The sequence below is a fragment of the Anoplopoma fimbria genome, chromosome 17, assembly GCF_027596085.1.
Source record: "Anoplopoma fimbria isolate UVic2021 breed Golden Eagle Sablefish chromosome 17, Afim_UVic_2022, whole genome shotgun sequence".
Lineage (NCBI taxonomy): Eukaryota > Metazoa > Chordata > Actinopteri > Perciformes > Anoplopomatidae > Anoplopoma > Anoplopoma fimbria.
In genome coordinates, this window is record NC_072465.1 from 22,240,332 (window position 1) to 22,252,915 (window position 12,584).

General features: G+C 40.5%; 1 protein-coding gene across 1 annotated transcript in view; it reads left to right on the plus strand.

Annotated features, from left to right (window-relative positions):
• The first annotated feature begins 5,897 nt into the window (after positions 1 to 5,897).
• Positions 5,898 to 12,584, plus strand: part of tafa3a (TAFA chemokine like family member 3a) — a 32,062-nt gene continuing 25,375 nt past the window's right edge. Inside the window, exon 1 of the mRNA XM_054617640.1 lies at positions 5,898 to 6,009. Within this exon, the coding sequence (XP_054473615.1) occupies positions 5,898 to 6,009 (112 nt within the window). The remainder of the gene's footprint in view (positions 6,010 to 12,584) is intronic.

Below are 12,584 nucleotides of genomic sequence, written 5' to 3' on the forward strand. Positions count from 1 at the left end.
AGCACACTTCCAAGTGTTGGATTTTAACTAAGCTGACATTCAATGAAATTAATGAGTGCATAGTATGGATGCAAACATTGGTGCGAAGGAGGACTCAATTTAAAATGATTTGCTCTAAATATTGTACATGCCTCAGGCTAGCTGGACTTTTTTCTAACCACTTTTTCCAATAAGATCCTCTCTTTTGAGTTTACTACAAGGTCAATGAACTCGATGAATACGTGATCTTTTGTATATTTACTTATATTTCTGCATTGGGTGTAAGTTTACAGAATTGTGAAAGTAATTAATTTAAAAAAAGTGTACTCATATTGCTTTGGTTTGTAAAGGAAAAATGGAGGTTTACAGTATTAATTGTTAAGCTTTAATTCTGACTTTTATTCATTCATTTTTATTAATTTATTCATTAAGATACATTGCATGCGTGTCTCAAACATTTGACCATTCTTATAATTAGAGCTGAAACAATTATTTTGGTAATATGTCAAAATAAACTGCAACTATATTGTTATCTGTCGTTTTATTAAACCACAAGTTATATCAATATCTATAATCTATATTAGTTGGATAGATGGAGAGATATATGCTTTTTGTTTTTACTTCTCTGTGAGTTTAGCTGTATATCATCACTGGAATAAATGGTTTCAGATTTATAGCCTGCTTTATTAAGCAGTGGCATTATATCTCATTATATCTCATGCTGTGAAGCCAAATATTGTTCAAACTGTATTACATATTCAAGTGGAGATCCCAAATCTTCCAACCAAATATATTTAGCAGAACATTGAAGGAATATGTGTAAGATGATGCAAAAGACATCTAGAATATTTCTACTTGATGAAGCTGATACAAAATACATAGTACACGAAGCTGTCGGACAACGAGATGATTTTAACACCTATAAAGCTGGTTAGCAACAACAAACAAAAGGGGATTACTGAGTCGATATTATTTTAATCAGGGCCATAAATATTAAGTGTAATATAATGTAAAAGATATTAAGAGTGGGAGTTACAGCAGGACATTAACGTAAGGTGCTGATGTACTACGTTCCAGCAGACTCCATCTTTTCTATGTCAGAGTAATAACTGTTTATGTAGCTGAGCGAAGGCTCCGCCCGGGGCATGACTGCTGGTACACAACCGACTGTGTGCCATATTTAGAGAAGAGGTAAACAACGCCAACGCCTGACATAAACAGCAGCATCGCTTTTGTTTTGCCCTCCAACCACAGCAGGCACCTCGAGCTGGTCCACTCGGTGTCACGTATCGGCTGTAAACACACTCCTCAGTCTTAGTAGTCCCATTTACTCACTGCTGCTGCTGCAAGGCAATAGGTGCTCAGGGAGAACTTTGTTGCGTGAAAGATTGTGCGAGTGTGTGTGCGCACATTAGTGTGCCGATTATGTCTATCCGTTAGGCCGTAATCAGAGAGGAGGCTTTTTTCACAATGAGCAGCAGTGAGACTGACTAACAAGAGGAACAGCAGGAGATCAAAGAGTGTGAGGAGTGTAAGGTTGCTTAGGGTTGCTATGCAACACAAATTATATGCAATATACAGTGTCAATTTAGTACCAGCTGCATTTATCCTGAAATAAGAACGTGAATAAAGTGCAAGATCCCTGATTGGGAGCATTTCGATTGCCTCTCAACAGCGCTCAACATGTCGACGGCAAGCAGGCGGATTACTGCTGTGATGATTTGGGGTTTTGCGTGTGATATATGAGATATGAATCTGTGGAGAAACCAATGAAAGTGACATGTTATCCAAACTGCATGAAAACTGATTGTCACACTAAATGTGTTCGTGTGCCTCCAGCATGTAAAAAAATCTGCCGGAACCTATCGCGAAATAGATTTACCCTGATCGGGCCATTTTGTGATGAGCCACCTGGTCTCAGTGCCACATCCATCAGGCGGAATAATTACCCTGTTAACCAGCTCCAACGGGCCACCTGAACACAGCCAGACTCAAGATGGAAGCTGTGGTATAAGACGCTTGAGTAGATTTAAATCTTGTTTGGAATAAAACAGTCACAGACTAACTGCGAGACATTTCATTTTCAACAGCTCAGATTCCAATTATTTCTGGAGTTCAGCTGTCAGAGCAGGTTTATTAGTTTTCTCCTTTTTCTTGTTATCAATAGCCGCAAATAAGTAAAAATAAGACTGTTTACAGAAGCGGAAATACTTAATGTGGGCCTAATATTTATTTTTCAAGATGAACAGAAGTGAAAGATAATAAAAGTAATAAATTGGAAGTGTACTTGCATGCGAAGTACTGCACTTATCTATTTGAAACAGAGCTCCAATTTAGATTTACCAAAGTGAAAAATCTTTTTAATCACCTTACCACTTCATCTGGTCTGGTGTTGGAGGCGGTGTGTGTTTGTGTTGTGCGAAACTATAGGGCGTGCAGGTGAAAATGAGTTTTCTAACATTGTGGGAGCTAATTTAACTGGTTAGTCTCCAGAGAGCCACATCAGTTACACTGGATGCTGCAGTCTGTTTCTCTTTACTAACTTAATGTTCTGAGAAGTCAGACGATTTCAGACAATGACTGTAGTCAAGTCAGGTTTGAAAGCCACTGTAAAATACTCAGTTCATCAAATAACATTTTATAAGTTTACATTTACTATTTCTCACCAAAATGCGTTGTGTTTATCCTTGAGGCCTCGTACCTTTGTTGAATGCATTTCCTTCCCCTTATAACGTTAGCAGATCAGATTCTTCCTTGCTGTTATTGGCACAGTGCTACATTTCTTGATCATTTACAGCCACCTTCACATCACATCACCAGCTTGCATGTTCGTCTTTGTACTCACAAATTTCACAGGATACATCTAACGTTAGGAAACTTTTTTTTTTTCATTGACTTCAATAAGGAAACTGCGACCTCTCTCAAGTCACCACATTTGATTTTATGATAACATTAGTAAATCAAAATGTACCTTGGCGGTTATTTGGGAAATTGATTTTTCCAGAGGAAATGTAGGTTAAGGCAGATGTGTATTTACAGGCTGAGCTTGTCTTGATTGACAGGTGTCTCAGCTTGTGACAGTCAGCTCTCATGGTTGACATAGTTTTTTGGTCCTTCCTTTTTGCTCAAAGTAAAATAATTTGGCTTCCACACCGGACCAGATGGCAACAAGCGTAAACATAAAGCTCCAGGCTTTAAATAGTCCCTGTAGTAATCTATTGGTGAAGTATCAGACCCTGTGGGTATATTTGTCTTTAGTCTGCATGCTCATAACATCCCGATTGCGTCAGCTGTCTGATACTGTACAGAATTAGAGCCTTCTCACTTAGATCTCACCCAGCTCTGGCTGTCAGTACAAAGGCAGTCACAGCAAAAACATCTCCCTCATATGCGAGCCTCTGCCAGATAAGCAAGAGTTGATCTCTTTTCATGAAACCAAGCATTTTACTAATTTGAGTGGCTGCATTGGAACAGAGTTCAAAGCAGGGCTGTGATTTGCGACTGCTTTCTCACGAGATTGGAGGCCAGTTCTGTTGGCAGCAAGATGAGCCGCTGATTGCATTGCTTGTTCCACTCTCTCCGCAGGCCTCTCAGATGGAGATGGAGTATATTTCTGGACAACAAGCTCCCTGAAAGTACATGAAGATTACTGGGCTGAGCACATTAAGACAGGCCACACAAACAGCATTATTCACCTCCCAGGTAGCAGGATGACAGCAAGTGGGGGAGAGCGAGACAGAGAGAGTAAACAGACTTCATTTGTTCTAGCTGTCTCCAGATCTAAATTGGTATTATGAATTGCAGTGTGTTTGTACACGGTCGCCAACTCGCACGTTTGGCAAAAGTCGCCCGCTTTCTGGCTTCGTCTCACGCGCTCAGGCTGCTCAAACAAATCTTGTGCGAGGAAATCTTCAATGCACTCGATCTTAATATATTGGTTAAATAGGCTTTCTTCGTACACAAGAAAGAGTCTGAGCAACAGCCTTTTATCCATAGACAGTAAAACCCCTCAAAACAACTATAGACTTTTTATTTCTAGTTTTGCCTCATTCACTTTGCTCAATGTGTCTTAATGTGATTAGTGATGAGTCGGTAACAGGTTGGATTAATTAAACTTACCAGTGATCCCTAATGAAAAAAGCAACATGGTCTTATGATGGTCATGGATCATATTTCCAGTTTTACCGTGGTACTGGCCAAAACACCAGCACCTTAGAAAGGTACTGGCCACGGTATGAAACGTGTAACTCTATTAAATTGAGGGATGGTGGTATTGATAAAGTCTTTAAGTCAATTATTTTAGTTTTGCCTTTTTTGTGCCTCCACTCCGCCGTCAACCAACAGTTTGTTCGTCTGTCCTATTCTAGTAAAGAGGATAACTAAGGAAAGCCTGGAGGGAATTTCTACAAATTTGGCACAAATGTCAACTTGAACTCAAGGTAGAACTGATTAGAAGTTGATTGTCAAAGGTCACTGTGACCTCACAAAAGAAGTTTTGGAACATAACTCAAGAATTCGTATGCTCATTAGGACAATTTCACACAAATAGGATAAAATCTTAAAATCTTGACATTTTTGACGGTCATAGATGTGAACTTGATGAAACTTGACTGGTTGGCGGAGGAATACAACCACAATTTTTTTTTTGTTAATAGGATCTGAAGTTCTTTTGTTGCTTACAGCTGTTTGTAAGATTCTTTCATCTGTGTTTATCAAATACTTGTAGCTGGAACGATATGTGCATCTCCAAAGTAAGAGAGGTACTGTGGCACAGCAGTGATGACTTCATTAATTATTCATAACTATTAATTATCCCTGACACAGCGGCAGGATTGGACAGGATCTAAAGGATCTAATTGGCCTTCTATTCTTTTCTACATTTCAGGGGACAAGTAAACTGTCACACACAGAATCCAGGTTGATAGTCTACGGCCTAATCACCTGTAGTCTGAAAATCCAGACTTAACTTCACAGTGCTGTGTGAGCCCAAAATAAAGGTCTGGCTCCACACATGTTAAACTTGTGTTTGCTACATTTTCAGCAATAATCCAAAATCCAAAGTAAAAATCCCATTAGCCTTTTGTCAGTGGAACCAGTGCAATGCTAACTTCCGGGTTGATCTACAAAATTCGTCATGCCTGCTGCACTCTATTGGGGGTAGAGGCAGGAATCTCAGAGGCAGACATCTTAAAGACTATCTTGTTGAAAAAACCTCTAAACCTTGTGGGAAAAAGCTTTCTCAGTTTACTAGCTTGCTAATTGACTGCTAGCAAGCTTGTTATCACAGGTTGCTAACGGGACATTCAATTCACACAGAGTTATTCAGAGGATGTATCTCTTTCATCAACTCTCAACTGTCTGCAAATCATTTGATCTTCTCTAGACATGTTTATACTCCAGCAAGGAAAGTTAAATAAAGCTGGATCGTGTAACACTGCTGGACTCTGCTGTCTACCTTCAAAGGTCAGCAGTGTCAAGCCGACTTGATATTCTTCAACGGAGCAAATTTACATGTTAATTTTATGCGAAACAATAAGCACAGATTGGCTCCATCGCTATGTGCAAACCCACTGATTGCTGCCATTGTGTGTGACTGGGCCCTAATGCTTTCACTGATATGTGTTTTTATTGTATTTCTTTACATTTCATGGCAGTAGCAACACTTTCTGCATCAATGGGAACCTTGTTGTGCGTGCTCCTCAGCAGGATAAATCCTCAACACAGAAAAAGGCGTCCACTTAAAGCTCTACAGATTCAAGCGTTGTGATTTCAGGAGTTACTATTATTGACCACCTCTGACTGCCAAGCTGAAGCTTTGGGAGCTTGTTGGCATGAGCCCAAGTGAGCCAACCTGCACATCTGAGTGTTTGTGTGATGCAAATATGGCAGAACGCTGATTATTTGTTTCTTTCTCCAGAATGCGGGAGAGGGACCTACAGAGCATGTGCAGAAAGGCGCTGCTGCTGACCGTCTGTATGGTGTCTCTGTGGGGACAACTGAGCAGTGCATCGTCACACAGAAGCCACATAGGTAAAGTACAACTCTGCATGTGTTCCTCATTGTTATTTCTGCAGGGCATCTTGCCCAGACCAACCAAAAGTCTGCTAATACTGGCTGCTACCAACAGTGTAAGAAGAGAGGCTGAAGATTAAAGAAACAAGCTGGTATAATTTTTGTTATTTTAGTCAATTCCAATAAAAAATGTCTAAAAAGAAAAACAGTTTTTTATGTATTTTGGAAAATAATGGGACCGTTTGACTCCCAGGAGGGCTCAATAACAGACAGCATCAACATCAGACATTATCCCAGCAGGATACATAAGAAAAACAACAAACAAATGTTAATTCTGCAATACATTGGCACTATATTTTAAATGTCTTGCTGAATAGACTTTAATGACTTTAAATTCTTGAGGAAACGGAACATTACTCATTGCTGTCCCTGCATACCTACTTTTATGATTAAATGAATGTTCCCAGCCATGTAAGCGTAGACAATAAACTTAATTTTTCTGTTCGTGTTTACCGCCTTTAGAGAAGGTTTTATGAAAACAAATTGTGACCAAAAATAGAATTTTTACAGCCATCTATTTTCACCTTGAACACTAAATCATCACAATAACACCGTAAGATGCATCATAACAGATATGATACCACCGATAATGTCATCATGAATAATATCATAGCACATCACTTGTGGGGTGAGTCCAATGGATTATAGTTCTCTCACTGACTGCATCCTGAGGAAACAATCAAAACCAATTCCTTACAGCTCAGGTCATTCGCATGTTGGCCACAGTTCACTGACTTTTTCAACAGAAACTGATATAATTAGCCGAGCTTTCTCACGGTTTGTGCTCACCAGCAAAGCACAGATTTACTCTGAGGTTGCAGTCATGCAAGTCAAGCATCACATGAAAAATAAAAAGCAATACCAGTACAGTAAGTGCATGCATTTGTGTGTCTGTGTGTTTGAGTGTGTGGCAGGGGACAATACCTTTCAATGTCATTTCCTTTAATGGCATGATCCCCTCGACGTATCGGAAGAAACTGTGACCACACATTGAAATAATGAGCCTTATTCTACTGGAGACACATGTTGGCTGGAAGGACACATCTCCACGTTGAATAGAAACAACAACATGACCAGCAGAAGACTTTGATAGGGAATCAATATCCACAGCCGTGAAAGGCTAGACTGCACAGGGGAGCAATGAACATTATAGCATGGTCCTCGTTGAGGTGTGTTTCAACTCAAGTCGAGGCACTCATTTTGAATTTTATCAGCCCATTAAATGGCTGTAATCAGTTATCACCATCATTATAATGCTTCAGACAGGGCACACTGCCCCTTCACGCACGTTGTGAAATGGTCGCCGTCTAAGTTAAAGCCAGGCAGCAACCTCTGTGTCTCCAAAGTGAAGCCAATGCGGAAGTGCCTTAAAATTGCATTCTCTCTAATGGCCATCAGGGGGCGACTCTTCTGGTTGCAGAAAACTTAGACTCCCTTAGAGTCAAGATGGCGGCGATGATAACAAAAATGTGGATTTATTCATCTTGTATTGTGCCTAACTTTAGTAAATCATATCATATCAGGTATGGAATTAATCTGCAGATTCTCTTTTTTTAAAATTAGTCAGTATGGATGTCAATATTTGAACCACAAAAAAGGACAATATATGGCCTGCAAAAGACTAAGTAAGGCTGGTGGAAACGCCTTCTGCTACTGAAGCAGTTGTTGATAACTTGCAATTACAATAAGAGTTGTGAGGAATTAGCAGTCAGTGACAGTACAAAACAGTCAATAATAATGTCAGAAGAGTGAAGGTTGTACAAGCAGCATGAATGACCAATGCAACTCCCCATCGCTCACTGGTCACCACATGTTTACTCTTCACCTTCTCATGTGATAATGAAATGCAGGGGTAGGTCACATCAGGCATGCGTGCCACCACTGGCATGCAGTACCAATGTCCCACTATAGTTTCTTGTAAATGTTGAAGTGCCCTCTCTTCCATGCATGCCAAATAACACCTGAAGCCAGTTATTGACGGTGATCCGCCAAAGACCGGCCCTACACTTCCTCCGATAGGCCCGTTGCATTCTTTTCAGAATTTGTTGCGTTTATTGCTGATGAGCAAGATTGGAGGAAGGTTGGTAGGGTTAATGATTTCTACTCAGATGTGGGTGTTCCATTAAGGATGGCCGCCTTCTTGTGTAGTGCTGTCAAATATAATTACAATGTGCTAGCTATGGGAGTAAAAATGTTTTTTTGTTTTTATTTTGCTACGCAGATTGGCTATAGGGATGGAATAAAGTTATGTATCCGTCTGAGATCTAATTTGGATGTGGTGCCATAATTAACCTTAATGTTTAAAGGGCACACTGATAAACAAGAACATTTTAAAAAAAAAGGCACTTCACATCAGAAAGATTGCAGGCCCCTGATCTTATCAATACATTCAATTATTTTCTGAATGTACTTAATGACGACAGTAGAGTGGTGAATCCCACTTGTGTTACTGCCAACATGTTCGCTAAAAATTGAATCTTCAGGCTCTTTGGTTTTTGCATTCATCCTGCTCTTGTGGGGTTTTTTTTGCGTGTATTCCTGTGATTTATTAGGAGGGAGAGAGAGGTGGCCAACACAGGTAGCCTGGCCCCGTTCTCCCCGGGCCGCACTGACACTTAGGTAATCAGGCCGCCCGTCCCTGAGCTACGGAGGTCAAGACAAGGTGGACTCAGCAAACAAACCTCTTTAGCCCCTTTGTTTATTGAGGTGGGGGGCTTCGCCAAAGCAATTGAACCTTTCACCGTAGCCTGACTGGAGCACGCTGAGCCTACAACGCACACACATAACCCCCGTGATAAGACCACTGCATCCCCCCAGAGCACCATCTGCATTCATTAGCTAGTCATGAAAGAGTGGCGAGGGAGAGAAAGAGTGTTCTGGATGGAGAGTGAGCGTGATAACAAGTACCCTTTGGCATTTGTTTTGGGCTTGTCGATACGATTTAAACTGATGATGTGAGGTCAAATTGCGGCCTCATTACTCAGCTATTTAGATACTTTTTTTTTTAAACTTCATAGTATCTCACTCCGTCTCATTTAAAAAGCAGTAATCAAGCTCTCTGTGGTTTTCTTGGTCAGTGCCTGCAAGGGGGAAACGCTGAAATGTGGTAGAGAGGAAAACGGGCGTGAAAAACATTTCCCACTGAGGCTGTGTGATGCAAAGTGGCAGCAGCTCCCCTTTTGAGATAGAAACGCTCCGAGCAGTGCAGATTAAGGGCCGTAAACTCTGTTACATTTTTAAATATAAAGCATTAGGCCACGTGGCTCATGGATAGCTCCACAAATTGGAATCAAAATGACTTTTGAGCTCAGGTTCCCGTACGCTTTATATCAGGGTCCCGTTCTATATTCACATGCACACAAGAGGCCGTGCTGCCCTATTAATAAGATGGAACTGTGCACCGGCCCTCATTTGAATTCGGAGGAATATTTCCATATTTGCTTATGGTAGAGACTTTCTAAAAACAGTGTGATGCACTCTAATGGCTCATTCTCACATGGATTTTTCGTGCCTCAGGGGATTTTTTTGCATTCTCTGCAAATTGGCTTAAACTGTTTTCCCTCTTCATTCTCAGTGTTTCATTTTAGGAACAGACTGATTCTCCAGAGCCCAAAGTATTGGCAGAATCCAACATGTATAAATACTTTAGAATTTAAACTCCACTTCCAGTCAGATTATTATATATAAATATATTTTTGGGAAAATATAAATTAAGATGTGCTACATTATTAAAAAAAGTGAATTTTAATATGCTTACTAGATGCATTAGAATTGTTTCTGTGTTCCTCCTGGAAGGAAAAAGGTTGTGAAGAGAGCTTTTCATGCTGTTTGGGTCTTGATGAAAACCAGGCAGCAGCCCAGTTCTAAGTTTAGTGTCAACAGGCTTAGTTTGTTTTAGAAATTCAATAAAGTATCATTTCCGACAGTCCAACTTTGAATAGCTCTTTTGAACAATTACATTTTTTTGTTTGTTCATAATCTACCAGTAAATAAATATTAAAAGGGTAATTGCAAGATGATTGAAAAAATAAGTATATCTTTATTCCGCATGCTAGTCTCATCATTTCATACTTGTTAAGCACTTTCTGCTTTCTCCTTATTCATTTTCTATAGCGCCTCAAACTGACAAAATGTAGTGCAAGATTACCACACCAGTCAACATGCCTGACCTTTTTAAAACATTTTGTCAGTAACATGTAATGTAATGTAATGTAATGTCAGTTCCAGGGTTCCAGGGTCAATGATTTTTCATGTTCAACAAGTATCAATTGTGAGACAAGAAAAAGACCAAAAGTTTGCAACAGATGAGGGAGGAGAACCATCAGATAAATTGAGCCTGACTGCAAAAACGAGCCACTGATTTAAGTGGATGTTCAGTTCACAGAAAAAAATGAAAGCAAACAAAAAAATTCAGATGAGGAAACAGTTTGGGGAGGAAGATTTTGATCCCAGCCAACTGGACCCGCATTTTCTACCTCATTATTCCTCATCAGGAGCTTCAGTACACAAGTTCCTTTAGTTTACTGGCCCGTATCGAGCCCAGTAACGCAGTATATCTCTGCTGCTGTGTCGCAGCAAACATCAGCCGGCTGCACACTCCACACAGCAGGTCAGCGTGGAACCCTTGCCCGGGGGTAGCGTGACATTATACCAAGCGGCGGCGGAGCAGGTCACCCCCACCCTGGGGACGTGTGTGGGGGATGCGGCTCCGGAGCATTCGTCCTGACATTTGGAGAGCAGGTGGAGGACACAATGGTATACGGAGATAGCGAGTGGAGGGAGATTGAGATGGAGATGTGGAGCTGTTTGAGATGCACTGTGGGGATGACAGGGGTCAGCTCGCCCCATCTCCCGGTGGCAGCTAGCGAGATTAGAAAACCATCAAACGTCCTGTGCTATACGCATCGGAATGGCAGCTGTATAGATGAGCCGTGAGTGTCTGCGTGTGGCCTTGTCTGTGTGTGTGTCTGTGTGTGTGTGTGTGTGTGTGTGTGGTTGTGTAGCCAGTGGAGGGGAGCAGCGGGGAGTGTGTGTGTGTGTGTGTGTGTGTGTGTGTGCTGAGAGAATGTCAATAGTTTTATTCACATGCTTAGAGGAAATCAAAGTTCACTCCTGAGCGTGTTCTTTTTATCGTGTGGTTAGTAATAAAAAACAGAAAAGACCTTGTATACATCTGCTGAATTTTTAGGTGAATTTTTTGGTTTCATACAACCTGATAACTGCTCGGAGGGAGCTCAAAATAACTTTGAAGGCTGTTCATTTTACTGGTAAATGGATGTCTACTTGTAGAGCGCCTCTCTAGTCTCCAAACCACTCAAAGTGCTTCAAAACTACGTGTCATCATTCACCCATTCATACACCAATGGCACACCCTTCGGTAGCAATTTTGGGTTGGGTGTCTTGCCCCATAGACTAGAGAAGCCGGGGATCGAACCTCTCATCGTCTGGTTGCAGGACGACCCGCTCCATCTTCTGAGCCACAGTCGCCCCATTGTTTGAGCACTAAATGTTCTAGTCCTAACACGGAATTTTTTGATTAATGCAAGTTTGTTGTCTATTTTATGTGTTTTTAAAAAATGTTATGTATTCAACTACTACTGTTTTGTTTTTAAGTCTGTTGTCTGTGTCTTTATGTGGTGAAATTCTGACGCTGCCGTCTTGGACCCGCTTGTGAAAGAGATCTTTAAGTATATCAAAGGTTATGTGCCAAGTTGCATACTAACCTACTGCCTACTACATCAATCAGTATGTACTGCTTACTCCGTACTAAATTAACAATTAAGTGTGTCATTAACAGACTGTTCACACGGAGGGAAACTCCAGCGATACGTCTTCTCTGCATGACATGATCGATGTACATGAGTCAATCAGGACGTTAGCGGATCAAGCTAACGTTGAAAAAAATACATTTAGTTTATCACAAATTAACCTCTTCCACTCTATGTAATATTTATGTAATATTTTCCAGTTTTATTTCAACACCAATTGAAGTTATTGATTTTTTTCTTTGTTGGATTCTAGTATTGAAAATGTTTTCGACAGTATATGTTTTCTTTAGTTGTCAATCATAATTATTTTATTCAACCGGTTATTTATTTAAACCGTCTGCCTGGCAGTCCTTCATTGCACTGACTGAGGAGACACAATGCATTTTGGGGCGATTGAGTATGTTTAATAAACTCACATGGCATTATTCTTCCTATTCTAGTAGACATAATTTCTCGCGTACAAAAAATCCACCAACTCAATTTTTTAATTAATTTGTAATCCTCCTAAACATCAATGGGCCTATTAACATACATTGTAGAAGTGCATCTTGGGAACGATGGGTTTAGATAATCTGCATAAACTGTTGTCCCGTTTATAACTTGTCTGATTGACTATGTTGGCAAAGACGCAACATGTATAAGACCTTCTTTTTTACTGAACAGACAAAGAGAAGGGAAAATGACCTGGACAACATCTTAAAGTAGAATCTGTCTCTGTGTTTTGTTGTCTCAGACGGGAACCATACTGTGTCAGAAACAGATACG